Source organism: Orycteropus afer, unplaced genomic scaffold (genome assembly GCF_000298275.1).
Source record: "Orycteropus afer afer isolate SDZICR_OR568_19922 unplaced genomic scaffold, OryAfe1.0 scaffold00026, whole genome shotgun sequence".
Lineage (NCBI taxonomy): Eukaryota > Metazoa > Chordata > Mammalia > Tubulidentata > Orycteropodidae > Orycteropus > Orycteropus afer.
In genome coordinates this window covers 5,897,807-5,911,890 of record NW_006921613.1, presented here as the reverse complement: position 1 = coordinate 5,911,890, position 14,084 = coordinate 5,897,807, and the positions used below count along the sequence as shown (strand labels likewise).

The 14,084-nt window shown below is 44.0% G+C and overlaps 1 protein-coding gene across 1 annotated transcript in view; it reads right to left on the bottom strand.

The window, feature by feature from the left end:
• The window catches only part of MYO5C (myosin VC), a 108,587-nt gene extending 95,816 nt beyond the window's left edge, over positions 1 to 12,771 (bottom strand). The window contains exons 1-5 of the mRNA XM_042783689.1: positions 12,737 to 12,771; positions 10,867 to 10,999; positions 5,107 to 5,272; positions 4,401 to 4,545; positions 2,268 to 2,424 (exon numbers count right to left, since the gene is read on the bottom strand). Coding sequence (XP_042639623.1) covers positions 2,268 to 2,424; positions 4,401 to 4,545; positions 5,107 to 5,272; positions 10,867 to 10,999; positions 12,737 to 12,771 — 636 coding nt within the window. The remainder of the gene's footprint in view (positions 1 to 2,267; positions 2,425 to 4,400; positions 4,546 to 5,106; positions 5,273 to 10,866; positions 11,000 to 12,736) is intronic.
• Between the last annotated feature and the right edge of the window lie 1,313 nt (positions 12,772 to 14,084).

The following is a 14,084-nucleotide window of genomic DNA, read 5'->3' as shown; positions in this document are numbered from 1 at the left end:
CTGTCTCTCAGTTTGTTGAAGATACCTAAATATAATTATTTTGAATTCCTTATCAGGTAGTTCCAATGCTGCGTCTTCCTCAGGGATGTGTTTTGGGTCTGTATCCTGGTCCCTTGTTTCTCCTGCTTTATCTTGCTTCTTTGTGTGGACCATGATGCTTTGTTGTCTCCGAGGCATTGTGACTTTTTTGTGTTTATATTTAATTGGTGATTGCATGTTGGAGCAACTTACACACAATTTTCATTTTCTTTATTTGTTTGTATGTTATCTATGGAAGCAGGTTACTGTGCTCCTTTATTCGCTAGTTGACAACACTTATACACTCACTACCTATCTCCTTTCCTTTTATCAGCCTCTCATATGTCTGCTGACCTTGGCAAACAGAGCCTATTCTTAGGTCCCTGGAATCCGAATGAGAATACTATCACTTTAAAATCCAAAATGACTGCCACTTGTAAAGATTCAAAATGGCTGCATCCTTGGTCACTTTAAATATTCAAAATGGCTGCCACATGTAAACAATCAAAATGGCTGCGCCCTCTGGACAGCGGAAAGTCAATAGCTCAGGTTGTCTCCCTTCTTGCTGTTTTGTTTCCTAGTCATTGGCCATCAGCACAGTCGTCCCTGCAGCCCTTGGTGACCAGGCCTGATCTTTAGGTCAATTCTCAGGTCCCAACACCAATTGGAAATATTCAGGCTATTGGTCCCATCAGAGTAGCTGACAGTCCACAGCTCCAACTGTCTCTGTACTCACTATTTTCGTTCAGGTTTTTCTACTAGTTGGTGCCTAATCCACTTCTGTATAGTTTCTTTCAAAGCTCAGGGGTCCAGGATTATCTCCTGGATCTCTGTCAAGTGGTTTTTCTTTTCTTTGTTGAAGAAGGTCTGTATTGCTTGTCTGCCTATTCCTCCAACTTACCAGAAGTTCCTCCTAGTCATATTTTGAGTGACTTCCGATCTGAGGGGCTCATCCTCTGGCACTATATCAGAGAATGTTTCAGGGCTATTTTTCAGTAATATATGAGACAGTGTTTCACTGCTATTCATAAGGTTTTCACTGGCCAATTCTTTGAGAAGTGGATGATTTCTTTCTTCTTCTGAGTCTGTCTTAGGCTAGAAGCTCTGCTGAAACCTCTCCACCACGGCTAACTCTGTTGGCACTTGAAACACTGGTGGTACAGCCTCCAGCCTCACAGCCTCACAGCAACACACAAGCCACCACAGAATCACAAACTGACAGACGAGTTCATCTCCCTTAGCTGATCCAAACTGCTCCGCTCCCACTTCCCGGCCATCCCTACCAGTTCCAGCCCTCCAAAAAGCCATCTGTGGCCACTTCCTGGCCATCCCTACCAGTTCTGGCCCTCCATAAAGCCATCTGCCGCCACTTCCTGGCCTTCCCCACCATACGCTTATGTTAGGTTAAAGAAAACTTAAGCTTGGGGACTGGATCTTATGGTCTTTTATTATCTCCAGCATTATATGATGCAGTGGCTTAAGCAAAATAGAGGTCTGATAAATATTTACTGGGCATTTTAATTTGAGAAAAGAAGAGATGTAGGGGTCTACTGTTTTTCATTTTTGCTATGCTTCCAAATATATCCAAACAGATCCTCTTCCATATTGCAAGGCAGCCAAAGTTGGCCTTTAGGGCCCTCCCCTGTGCTTTTCATGTGCCCCTCCTTCCTTGGGGGATGTCTCCTCATCCCTGGGGCCATCTTATTTGGCCCTTCTCCTCCCATCTGTGGTGTGCTGATAAACTGACTCTCTAGAAAAAATTTAAAAAATAAAAAGAAGAGCCTTGATTTACAGTGTCTACCAATTTCTATGTTATAAATATTCCCATCATGGCTGATTTCAAGCCACCAAAGGTTTAACAATCAGCTCATAAAAGTCCTAAATATTTAACAATTATCTCATGAAAGCCAGTGCCAGTTGGTTCCAGCTTGTCAGTGACCCCAGAGTACCAGAAATATCTGCAGCTGAGGAAAATTTCTTGGGATATAAATGTAAATAGAAGATTCTTAAAGTTGGGTGCCAGAATTTCAGGTAGCCCAGCTTTAGAGGGGGAGAGCCCCAGCCTCCTTCAAATCCCACTGGAGAACAGTCTCACCAGCCCTTCCCTCATCTCTTTGGTCTTTAAAGGGTGGGAGCCTGAGTTGGCGAAGACAACACACAAGCCAACCCACTGCAAGCCTGCATCTCCATCACAAGCATGCCGCTGCCTCTGACCCTGCTTCCCACTCATCTCCCACAAGGATACTCACCTCAGTTATGGGATTGGATGCCAGAACCTTGTCCTCCACATGAGCATTACTGCTTGATTTGCTGACAGTGGCAAAGTATCTCATGGCATAACGTGCTGACACTGTCTTCCCAGCACCAGACTCCCCACTCACAATTATTGACTGGTTTTTATTGTTTCTAAAACAAATAAATGCAAGGATTTTTTTAATGTGTATTTATTTCTGTTAGAAAGGCAATATATGCTCATTAAGAAAAATGCAGGAAAGCAGGAAGGAGGGAAACTTTTTTTTTTTTATCACTCTGAAGAAACCATTTTTAACATTTTGGTGAATTTCCTCCTAGTCTTTTTTCTATGTGCTCATGCTGAGCACCCATTTTGTCTCCTGCTATTTCTCCTGTGTTCAGAGTCCCTAAAACTAGCCTCATTTCTCCATTTGATAATTCACTAGGAAGATTCACAGGTCTCAGCATATAGCCATACTCATGGCTACGATTTATTACACTCAAAGGATGGATACAAAGCAAAATAAGCAAAGGGAAAAGGTGCAAGTGGCAAAGTCCAGATGAAATCAGGCATAAGCTTCCATCAGTCTTCTCCCAGTGGAATCAAAAGGATACACTTAATGTCTCCAGCAACATGTGAAATTTGTCTACTAAGGAAGCTCATTAGAGACTCAGTGTCCAAAGTTTTTATCAGGGAAGCTCTGCCTACCATACACCAAAATTCTATACTCCCAGAAGGAAAGCAGGTGTTCAGCATAAACAACACTGTTTGCACAGTCTAGGTACAGTGAGCTACTCTCATAAGCAAGAGTGCTGGGAACCCTTCTAAAATCCAAGTTTTCAGAGGCATTTTAGAGATAAAAAAAGTACTTTCTTCACCAGTTAACTTTGTGTCACCAAATCTCATGAGAATTCTCTGAAGTATATTAATGTGCCCAACTTTGAAATGACAAGACTGGAGATTAGAGCAACAATGTAACTGGCAGGGTGACCTAGTTTGTAAACTGAGGAGCAAGACAAAGCTTGGTCTCCTGAAGCTGACCCTAGGATCTTCCTGTACTCTAAGATACAAAACCCAACAAACACACTTGTCCTCACGGAATTTGCTTTGACTTCTAAATTGTTGTTGTTGTTAGTTGATTTCTAAACGGTTGTTGTTGTTGTTGTTGTTAGTTGCCATTCAGTCAATTCTGACTCATGGTAACCCCATGTGATTTCCAAGAAAACCATGTAAAAAGGACATTCATGTGACTTAGCAACATTTATGTTGACTAAATGTTGATAATAAAGGTTGCTGTCATATGTTAAGTGCCAGGCACTGTTCTAAGGACATAACATGCATTAATTCACTTAATCCTCTCTAACTACCCTATAGATTAGGTATTATGCTATCCTCACTTTTCAGATGATGAAACTGAGAGCAGAGGGATTAACTTGTCTAGATAGTCAGTGTAGAATGCAAACCTCAGGATTTTGGTCTCAGAGCCAGGGCTCTGCTACTCCGCTGTCTGGCATAGAAGCCACTGCTCTCCATGCAATGTCCAAGGGACTAGGGCAGAAAGGGAGTCCAAGAGGATGTGTGGGGTTGGTGGGTGGGGAAAGGATATAAGTGGAGGGATCTTTTAAGTACATTCTGACCATGACAAAGATGTCTGTAGACAAAGCTTCAAGTTGAGTTGTTAATTATTTATATAAAGCTATAAAATGGGGGGATGTGGAAAACAGAAATAACTACTAGGGAAGAGGAACAAGAGATATAGTCTTATACTTTCACCCCCAAACCCATCAATGACCCAAGACACTGTGCCTTTCACTGTAGGGCAGATCCACATTCCTGGCTCCTGAAAGGTAAACCAGTTGCTATAGCATTGACTCCTACTCATGGTGACCCTATTTTTTAGAAGTAGATCATCAGGCCTTTCTTCTCAGGTCCTCTGGGCAGACTCAAACCTCTAAACTTTCAGTTAATAGCTGAGCACATTAACTATTTATAACACCCAAGGACTCCCATCCTAGGTAGTCTACTCAATAAAACACTTGTCTCTGGCCTGACAATCTCTTTCAGTAAGCCCAAATCAGGCATTCCTTCTTTAGTGTAAGGGCAGAGAACTTAAGGAGAGCAAAAGGAAGCCCAGCCTCTCAGAAGCTACCTGGCCATCTGCTTGTATGCCTCTTCGGCCACGGCAAATATGTGCGGGTCCATATCGCCCATGTTCTGTCCACTGTAAGCGTGGATGATGGCATCTCCATATATGGGCAACTGCTTGTAAGGATTCATGGCCACTAAAATGATTCCTGAGGAAAGATGTTAGATGCAGTTATGGAATTCTTACTGTGATCTATCTATCCAACTTCTGCCACTTGTTAAACTTTCCAGGGTGACTTTGGTCTAGTTACTTAACGTTCTGGGTCTCTGTTCCCTCTGATATCACCTACATCACCAGGCTATTCTGAGGGTTGGATGAGATGATATGTGGGAATGCCTTATAATGCAAAGGCTTAAAAAAAAAAAAAAAGGCTTTTGCGATGCACAATAATAATATCATTGTCCAAAATAAGTAATAAAATTTATCATATCCAATGAGGAACTCAACACTTTACCCACATTTATTTTTCTTGGTAGTCCAGTCTTAATACTTCTTGAAGATACCGCCCTACCTAGACACTTCATATATAACAAAATTCATGACACTCAAATGTTTCTACCTTTTAGGTAGAAATTTGGGCAGATATTTAGGTGTGATTACACATTTTGGCGTAAGTCCACGGTTTGAATGTAAAGATAATTCTCAGGGTGCTCTAGACTGCATACAATGTTTCGGCATCATTCCTCATTTCCCAGGATAGCTTCCTTACCACTGTAGGTGTAAATGAGTTTGGACTCTGCAAAGCGGATCCTGAGGTTGTGGAGCACCGCGGGCTCATGGAGATAACTAAGCGCTGTGAGATCATTCTCGCCCACGAGGATGTCAGGATTCCGAAGAGGCGGCAGAGATTCTGGATCGATGGGATAATCCAGCTCCTGTGGATGAAGATGAAATTAAAGTTCTTTTGGTGTTTTTGCTGAACCACTGTCCTTTGTCTTATTCACCTCCTATCAGAGTTCATCTCTGCCACTCTGAAAAATCACCACATGTAGAGCAACAAAAAGATAATCTTCATAGCTGACTCTTATAGTGAAAGGGTTGCTGGACTGGGAGCCAGGAGATCAGGGTGTTGGCTGTGTGCCCTGGACTCTTTCTGGGCCTCACTTCTCTGATCAGTGAAAAGAAGGTTTGGACTAGATCAGGGGTCCTAGGAACCTCAGTGAGGGGTGACAGGGAAGCCATGTGGCAGGGTTCTAGGTGTCTACCCCTGATTCTACCACAGGACTCCACCTTTATGTCGGGTTCCATGGAAGTTTTCATTTGAAAACTGCGGTGTAGTAAATTACTTAGTGTGGCTTTTCTACCCATAAGTCTTTGTAAACACCAAGGTGGGAATTGCTGTTAGCAACTGAGGAGATCCTGATTTTAAAGTCGCCCACCTGGGTTATTTCTGTTGGGCGTGGCACAATACAATGTTCTGGGAGGTTCCCACTCTCTCTCACGTGCTTAGAGTTCTGATGCTGTGATTGGCTAGTTTGACCACCCTTCTGGGCTCAAAAGGAGGTCTCCTGGAGGCAGAACTCTCTCTGACTGCTGGTTGAGGAAGACGTGCTGCTGAGAGAGACACGCATTGCTGAGTGAGACACCGAGGGACCAGCACTGCTGGGAAAGAGACTGTGAGAGACTGTTGGCTGAGGGACAGTGGGCTGGGAGAGAGACTGAACATTTTTCCTGAACTTGAATTGTAGTCTGTGGTGCTTCCCTAATAAACCCCATAATCTGTGAGTTCTGTGTGGCCACTGCAGTGAATTATCAAACCCAGGAGAGAGGTGGTGGGTGCTTTGGGAGGAACGGTTGGAGAAAGTGCTGGAGGGAGGCAGCATGTCTGGCCTTGCAGTAATAGGCCTTGGGTTACTGCTGGTAATCCTGTCTTCCTCTTGTGGGATTAGAGGAGGTCAGAACATGTGGCTTCCTTGCCGTTTTTGCAAAAACACAGTTCTGCTGCTAAAATGACACAATGATCTAAGGCCCCTCACAGCTCTAAGATTGCTAAAACTGTTGAAATCTAGGAGTCTTAGGGGTAAGAAATGTTTGAAGGGGCCAGTGTGGGCAGTGGTTCCTCTGTGAGAGGTCCCCAGTGAACAGAACTCCTGTCTATTGCACCCACATGCCAAGGCTCATGGCTCCCCCTACAGAGCCACCTGCTCCTGTCATCCTCAGCCCTGGGCTGAGTAACTCCCAGGCTGGCCTCCTTCGGACCATATTAACCTAGAATTCCAAATGTAACTGCCTAAGCAGAATGAAAGGAGCTCTGGTAGCATAGTGCCTTAGGCATATGACTGCTAACCAGAATGTTGGCAGTTCAAACCCACTAGCCACTCCATGGAAGGAAGATTGGGCAATCTATTTCCATAAAGATTTACCATGTGGGAAACCCAAAGAGAGTCGCTATGAGTTGGAATCAACTCAGTGGCAGTGAGTTTTGGAAGCAGAATGAAGGTGAGGACTAGCAGATCTTCCTCTTCCTAATCAACACCAGATATGACTGAGGTCACAATATCAGAGCATCAAATCAAAAAACCAAACTCACTGCCATTGAGTCAGTTCCAACTCATAGCAACCCCCTTTGTGTTTCTTTACGGAAGAAGATTGCCCAGTCTTCCTTCTGCAGAGTGGCTGGTGGGTTTGAACTGCCAACCTTCTGGTTAGCAGTCAAATGCCTTAGGCATTACACCACCAGAGCTCCTTATCAGAGCATTAGGGACTTTATTATCACCTGTTCTAATTCCTCCATCTTCATTTCATTGGGAGGAGAAGCCCAGAGAGGTAAAATGCCTGGGAAAATGTCACACAGCAAGCGTGCTTCTGTTCTACCCTCTCAGGTTGCTGTCATGCTATCAATCAGTACTGCTGGCTTTCATTTGCTATGTGGTCCTGAGTCAGTCCACAAAGCGGGCCAGCTGCCATTGAACAAGTGCCTACTGTGTAGCCCCACGCCAAGCACTCAACACCAATTGTTTCATTTAACCTTCAAAATTGCCCTCCCAGGAGGGCACTGTCATCCCATTAACAGATACTAAGACAGGTTCAGAGAGGTTGAGTTCATTGTCCAGGGTCACACAGTTAGTATGGATCTGGCTGGCTTCAAAGCCTGTGCTCTTTCGCTATCACAAAGCCTCCTGTCAACGCTGACAGTGTTTGCTGTTTTGCATTAGGAGAGCAGCTCAGGGCAATCCAGGACTTTTGGAGGTTAATGCTCTGTGGTAGTTGAGGTTATGTGTCAGCTTGGCTGGGCCTGGTTTTGAGTGGCTGGGCAGGTGGATGTAGTTATTTCCCATGGTGAGACTGGTAATCAACTCCATGGTGGAATCTACTGAGTAGCTGCTTTAGGGATGTGGCCTGTTTCCAATATACAAGGGGAAGTTTTGGGAATGGTCTGCAGCTTTTGGCATGCTTGAATCCTGCATGTAGCCAAGTCATTGCTCAGCAGCCTGCCATGTTGTCTTACTGTCTTAGGACTCTCAATGGATTTGAATCAATGGCCTGCTATGTGGTTTGGTAATATTGGGACTGTGCCTTTTTACTTGTTGACCTTGAGTTTGTCAGCCTCAGCAGCTAGCAGCTGCCTCAGTGAACAAAGCCTCCAGTTCCAGTGGGCCGGAAGCAAGAGGCAGAACTGAAGCCCAAGGTCGAGGGGCCTTCACCCAGCCCCTAGAGCCTGGCACTTTGAACTGACTTCTAGCCTCCAAAACTGTAAGAAAATAAACTCCTGTTTGTTCAAGCCACCCATTTGTGGTATTTTCTGTTAGAGCAGCACGAAGTAACCAAAACATGCTCACAGCAGCTGTCTGCTCTACTGTTACCAATGCAACTATATTTGTGGACCTGTCCCAGCCCCAGAATATTCTTAATCCACAAACTTTAATTTTGATAATCAGATCAAGAAAAATACTTTTCATATGTGATTTTTACCTTCCTTGTCTGATTTTTTCTGTTTTCTATTTTGAATCAACAACCCCTATTGCTAGTTTAGCCACTGTGTGTGCACACACATGTGCATGTGTGTTTTGTATGATATGTGCATACATGTGTGTGTATTGTGTGTGTGAGAGAGAGTCTGTCTTTGGGGCTGGGAGAGAAAATGTTTAGAACATTCATCAGATTGATAGTTGGAGGCAGAGGTGACATTTTCCTACACAAAGCAGGCTTTGTTCTTCATGATATAGATGAAGGGTTAAGTGAAAGAGTGGTCTGGCTGCCTGCCATCTTACCTGCCTCTCCCTGGGCAACAGGTTCAGAGCCCAGAATGGAGCTATCTGATCCCACTGCAGCTGTTGTCTTGAGATTTTTCTCCCCAGACAAAGTTGTCTGAGTTCTAATCGAAACCTTGATTGTACATAGGCAATATTCAACAATGCTGCAAGGAGATACTGATAGGAAAACAAAACAGAGCAAAAAACCCAAACCAGTAGCTAAATGGAAGCAGCATCACTCTCTCACTGTCTCTCTTGCATTCTCACATACATTCACACACATGGGAGATCTCCCTTCAAGTTCAGCAACCCTGTGGTGTAGGTGCTGTTAGTAATGCTGTTTTACATATGAAGAGATTAAATAAAGAGCCACTGTCACAGACTAGGCAAGTGGTCACACCAGCATCTGAATCTAGACAGTCTGATTCTAGAGAATGTGTCCTTAATCTCTGTGCTTGTCTCCCTTTGCAAGATCACAGGAAATGTCTTCCAAATCTGAGATAGTCTGATTGAAAATACCGTGCCCTGCTCTTCACAGGGAACATTTACATGCCCTGGAAACCCCAGCACTTTAATATTCATATAATATTTCCCTGACCACCTCTGACATCAGATGGAACATGAATCCCATGTCTAGGTCTTTGAGCCTCGATTCTGAAAAATGTAAGGTCATTGTAGCTATGATCCCGATGTCATCACAGCTATGAAGGAGCTGGGTTACTTTCTTTCTCTCTTAATTTTTATTGTGATTTGGGTGAAAGTTTACAGAGCAATTTCATTTTCCATACAACAGTTCATACACATTTTGTCTGATGACATTGACTGCAATTTCCCACATGTAGGGTTATTTTCTTATTGTAATTCACATTGGATTCACAGTGGATACTTAGTGCAAAATCTTGAGGTGCTAGATAATCAAAAGCCACAGGCAGCCTCAGAGGACCTACCTGGCACATCCCTTCATGAAAGCAACTGCAAAAGCTCAGCTTCTGCATCTTCCCACCTCCCCAGCACTGACAGGCTCTTCATAAGACACAGCTAGATGTTCCTGTCACCTTGTCCCTGTCTCCCTGTCATGTTTCCCTCTGGAGGCCCCACTCTTTACATGTTTCTGTACACCCATACACTACCTTTCCCTTCCTTCCTCTCTCTCTCTTCCTGTGTATTATCCTTCTCCTCTACTTCTCTTCCTCCTCCTATCTTGAGGTTTTTCTCTACCAGTTGCTGCCTTGGGCTCAAACTACTTCCTTCCTAGGTTTTACCCAGTCTCTTTGCTGAAACCCAAATCCACTGCTGTCAAGTTCATTTGGACTCCAAGCAACACTATAGCACATTGTAGAACTGCCCCACAGGGTTTCCATGGCTGTAAATCTTTACTGAAGCAGACTGCCACATCTTTCTCCAGTGAAGTGGCTGGTGTGTTTGAACCACTAACCTTTCAGTTAGCAGCTGAGTACTTAAACTCTGCACCACCAGTGTTCCTTGATTGCTGACATACCCCCAAAAACCCAAATCCAATGCCACTGAGTTGATTCTGACTCATAGTGACCGTACAGGACAGGGTCACACAGCCCCATAGGGGTTCCAAGGGTGTATATCTTTATGGAAGCAGATTGCCACATCTTTCTCCCATGGAGTGGCTGGTGGGTTTGAATTGCTGACCTTTTGGTTAGCAGTTGAGCACTTAACCACTGTGCCACTAGGGGTCCTTTACTGAGACCCAGAAAACCAAAATAGTTAGTCATTGTTAGCATTCTCCAAACAAGACCCTGAACGCAGTGCAGGAGCATAGGGCTGTCTCCTGTGTCTGGGACCTCAGCACAGAGAGAGGCCTGGGTGCTGTGGGGCACTCAGTGGGAGGTAGGGAAGGTGGGGAGAGAACGGAGAGTGTTACAAGCATATCAGTAGATCCACAGCACCAGATGGCCACTGGGGAGGGTGCCTGTGCCCTACCCGAGGTTCTCCCACAGGAAGCATCTGCTCCACCCCCCACCCCGCAAACCAAAAAAACAAACCAGGTGCTGTGACGTCAATGCCAACTCATGGAGACCTCATGTGTGTCAGAGTAGAACTGTGCTCCATAGGGTTTTCAGTGGCTGATTTTTCAGAAGAAAAATCACCAGGCCATTCTTCTGAAGTGACTCTAGGTGGATTTGAACCGTCAACCTTTCAGTTAGTAACTGAGTGCTTAACCATCTATGCCACCCTGTGACTCCTCCTCACCTCCCAACCACCCCTTCATTCATCACTGTAGCCACTCATGCAAGGACCCTCACCGTTCCATCCTCCAGCCAGAGTTGCAGGACTTTGTCGCCAACTTGGTAGTCCTTTGCTATTTCAGCAGATTTCCAAACTTCTTCAGGATCAGGAATCCAAACCCTGTTGTACTGACCAACAGAATAAGACAGGCTTAATTTCAGTGTGTGAAGAACAAAACCCAGATCGTAAAGGTGATTAGACACAGGAAGGTTTCCTTCTGTCCACTAGGTCACTTCGTTCACTAAGACACTTTCACCTATTGTGGCTTATGAGGTAATCTCTAGTGTATCTGCAATGAACCAAGCCTAGCTGCTTCACTACTACATTTTATAGACAACAACTTTCCCAGAGCCTGAAAAACTGAGAGCCTAAGGGTGGGGAGGGAGCTCTGGTAGTGTAATGGCTAAGGCACTTGACTGCTAACCAGAAGGCTGGCGGTTCAAACCTACCAGCCACTCCTTGGAAGGAAGGTTGAGCAATCTACTTCCTTAGTGATACTGCCTTGGAAACGTAAGGAGGGGTCGCTATGAGTCAGGTCTGACTTGACAGCACATAACAACAACAACAAAGGGTGGGGAAGGAATCCATGAAAATCTAAGGGCTGTCAATGAGTTGAAGCAAAGGGATTTTGTTCACCACTGATTAACTTGGGCTAGACACGTAACTTCTTGTAACTCTCTTTTTTTTTCTCATCTGTAAAATGGGTATAACAGTATTCACTCCAAAAGTTTGCTGGGAAGATATACTAGACTATGCACTTGAAAGCACTTTGTAAAATGCTACGGAAGTACTATTCCATCAGTGTTATCACAATCTCATCACACTGATCAACAGCCAAGGATTCCCGCCATGGAAAATGTGGAAGTCCAGACAGTGCTGCACCCCTCGGATCCATTCCCAACAGGGATTGGTATACCTGGCTCAGTGCTGATGTGCAAGCCTGCAGGCAGAACCCTTCCAATATTTACATTCAAATGCTGAGAAGGGAAGGGGACACTCTTCAGAACTGGCCAGTGGCACCTGAATGCTGCTGAAGGTAAAAAATGTTGGCTGCTATGTCCTTACACTGCAGCTGCCATAAGAGGGGGTCCTATGATTCATCCCTCTTTCTTGTGCATGTACTCCCTCCATCATGCACTGATGTTAGGGACTGAATTCTGTTCCTCCAAAATAAGTGTTGAATTCCTGGCCCTTGTACCTGTGAATGTAATCTTATGTGGAAACAGGCATTTTCTTCTGGCATGTTAATGAGGTCATGATCAGTGTAGGGTATATTCTACACCTAATTGTTTCTGAGTTATAAAATGTCCGGTGGACACAGAGATATCCACAGTGGCAGGACACCATGTAAAAACAGATACACATGACACATGCATCTACAAGCCCAAGAACTTTAAGGACTGCAGCTCCAGAACCTGAAATAAACAAAGGACCTCTCCCACCAGAACCACACCTGAGTTTGAACTTCTAGCCACATCCTGAATTTGAACTTCTAGCTTCCTGAACTGTGAGAAAATAAATTTCTATTCTTTAAAGCTACCTACTTGTGGTATTTTTGTTATGGCAGCATTAGGAAACTAAGATACTCTGACTACTCTTGCTCTTCCATTCAGACCCTACATTCTCCTATAATCATTTGTTCGTTCGTTCATTCATTCTATGAATACTTAAGTATTATGTCTGTGTGGGCAGTGTTGGGTTACCAAGAAGGCAAAGCAGCTCCTTAGCCCTCAGGGTCTTCTACTAACCCAGCCAATCTGCCAGGTGCCACATGTGCACATGTATACTTGCATCTCTTTACCCATATATCAGTGGTTTCCCTACAGGAGAACCTGATGGGCTGGGATACACCCAGGTAAATAGGAGCAAGAGCTGTGAGGCACTCACATGGAGACATTATGCAGTACATAGGAAAGTTCCATGTTCCAAAGGCTCTGTAGTCCAGGATCTAGTGAGTCCCGAGAAATGAGAGAGGCCACCCAGAGTCTAACCTTCATTTTCTAGAGCAAACTGGTCTCCAAGGTCTCCAAGTTGCCCAGTGGCAGAGGTGGGAGGAGAATCTAGAGCCAGCTGTTCCTATAGTGTCCTCAGGGGTGTCTCCTTTACCTGCCTGTACACTCATAAGCCAAAGGGATATTTGGTTCTTTCGCATGGTTCTCACTGTGACAAACAGATGTTCTAAAGATAACTTGAGAGTGAAAACTCTTGTTGGTTATAATAAGGACCTTTGGTGCCTTTAAGAGGAAAAGCTGCACATTTGTTAACTGCCTACTATCTTTCCACATAAAGTCACTGAGCACTTAATTCTCATCAGGAACCATCACAGGTTCTGGGGACAAATTGCAAGAGGCTCCCTTTGTGAATCACTGCCTCATCATAGCTTGGAGAGCAAATATCATGGCCAGAGTATAATCCAGTCACGGGCCAGCTGCTGAACATCTGGCCAGTTTTCTGCTGGTACCTTTCAAACATGAGAAAATATTCTTTTGGGTTGAAAGATTGTACCTTCAGGAGTTTCAGTTACAAAACAAATCCTAGGCAATAAAATTATGATACTCTAATTGTCTTCATTATAGTTTTATGTATTTTCTATAATTTGCATACATTACTTTTATAATCAGAACAATAAACACTAATCCTTAAGAGCAAATATCAAAACATATGTTTACAAAAAAAAAAAGAAACCTTGTTAATTGCAATTAGATTAATAATGGCCAAAACTGGAAATACACTATCCATTGCTATCTAGTTGATTTTGAATCATAGTGACCCTACAGGACAAAGTAGAACTGCCTCACAGGTTTCCAAGACTATAAATCTTTATGGGAGTAGACTGGCACATCTTTCTTCTGTAGAGCAGCTGATGAGTTTGAAACACTGACCTGTCAGTTACCAGCCAAGCGCTTTAACCACTGCACCACCAGGACTCCTTGGAAACAGAGTAACAACTAAAAACTCATTTCATAGTGACCCCACCTTGGGTTTCCGAGGTGGTATCACTATGGAATTTTGCAAGACCAATGACTTATTCACTGCAAATACCTTTTTCAACAACACAAACGGCAGCTATACACATGGATTTCGTCAGATGGAGTACACAGGAATCAGATTGACTATATCTGTGAAAAGAGGTGATGGAAAAGCTCAATACCTTCAGCCAAAACCAGACCAGGAGCTGATTGTGGAATAGACCATCAATTGCTCATATGCAAGTTCAACTTGAAGTTAAAGACAA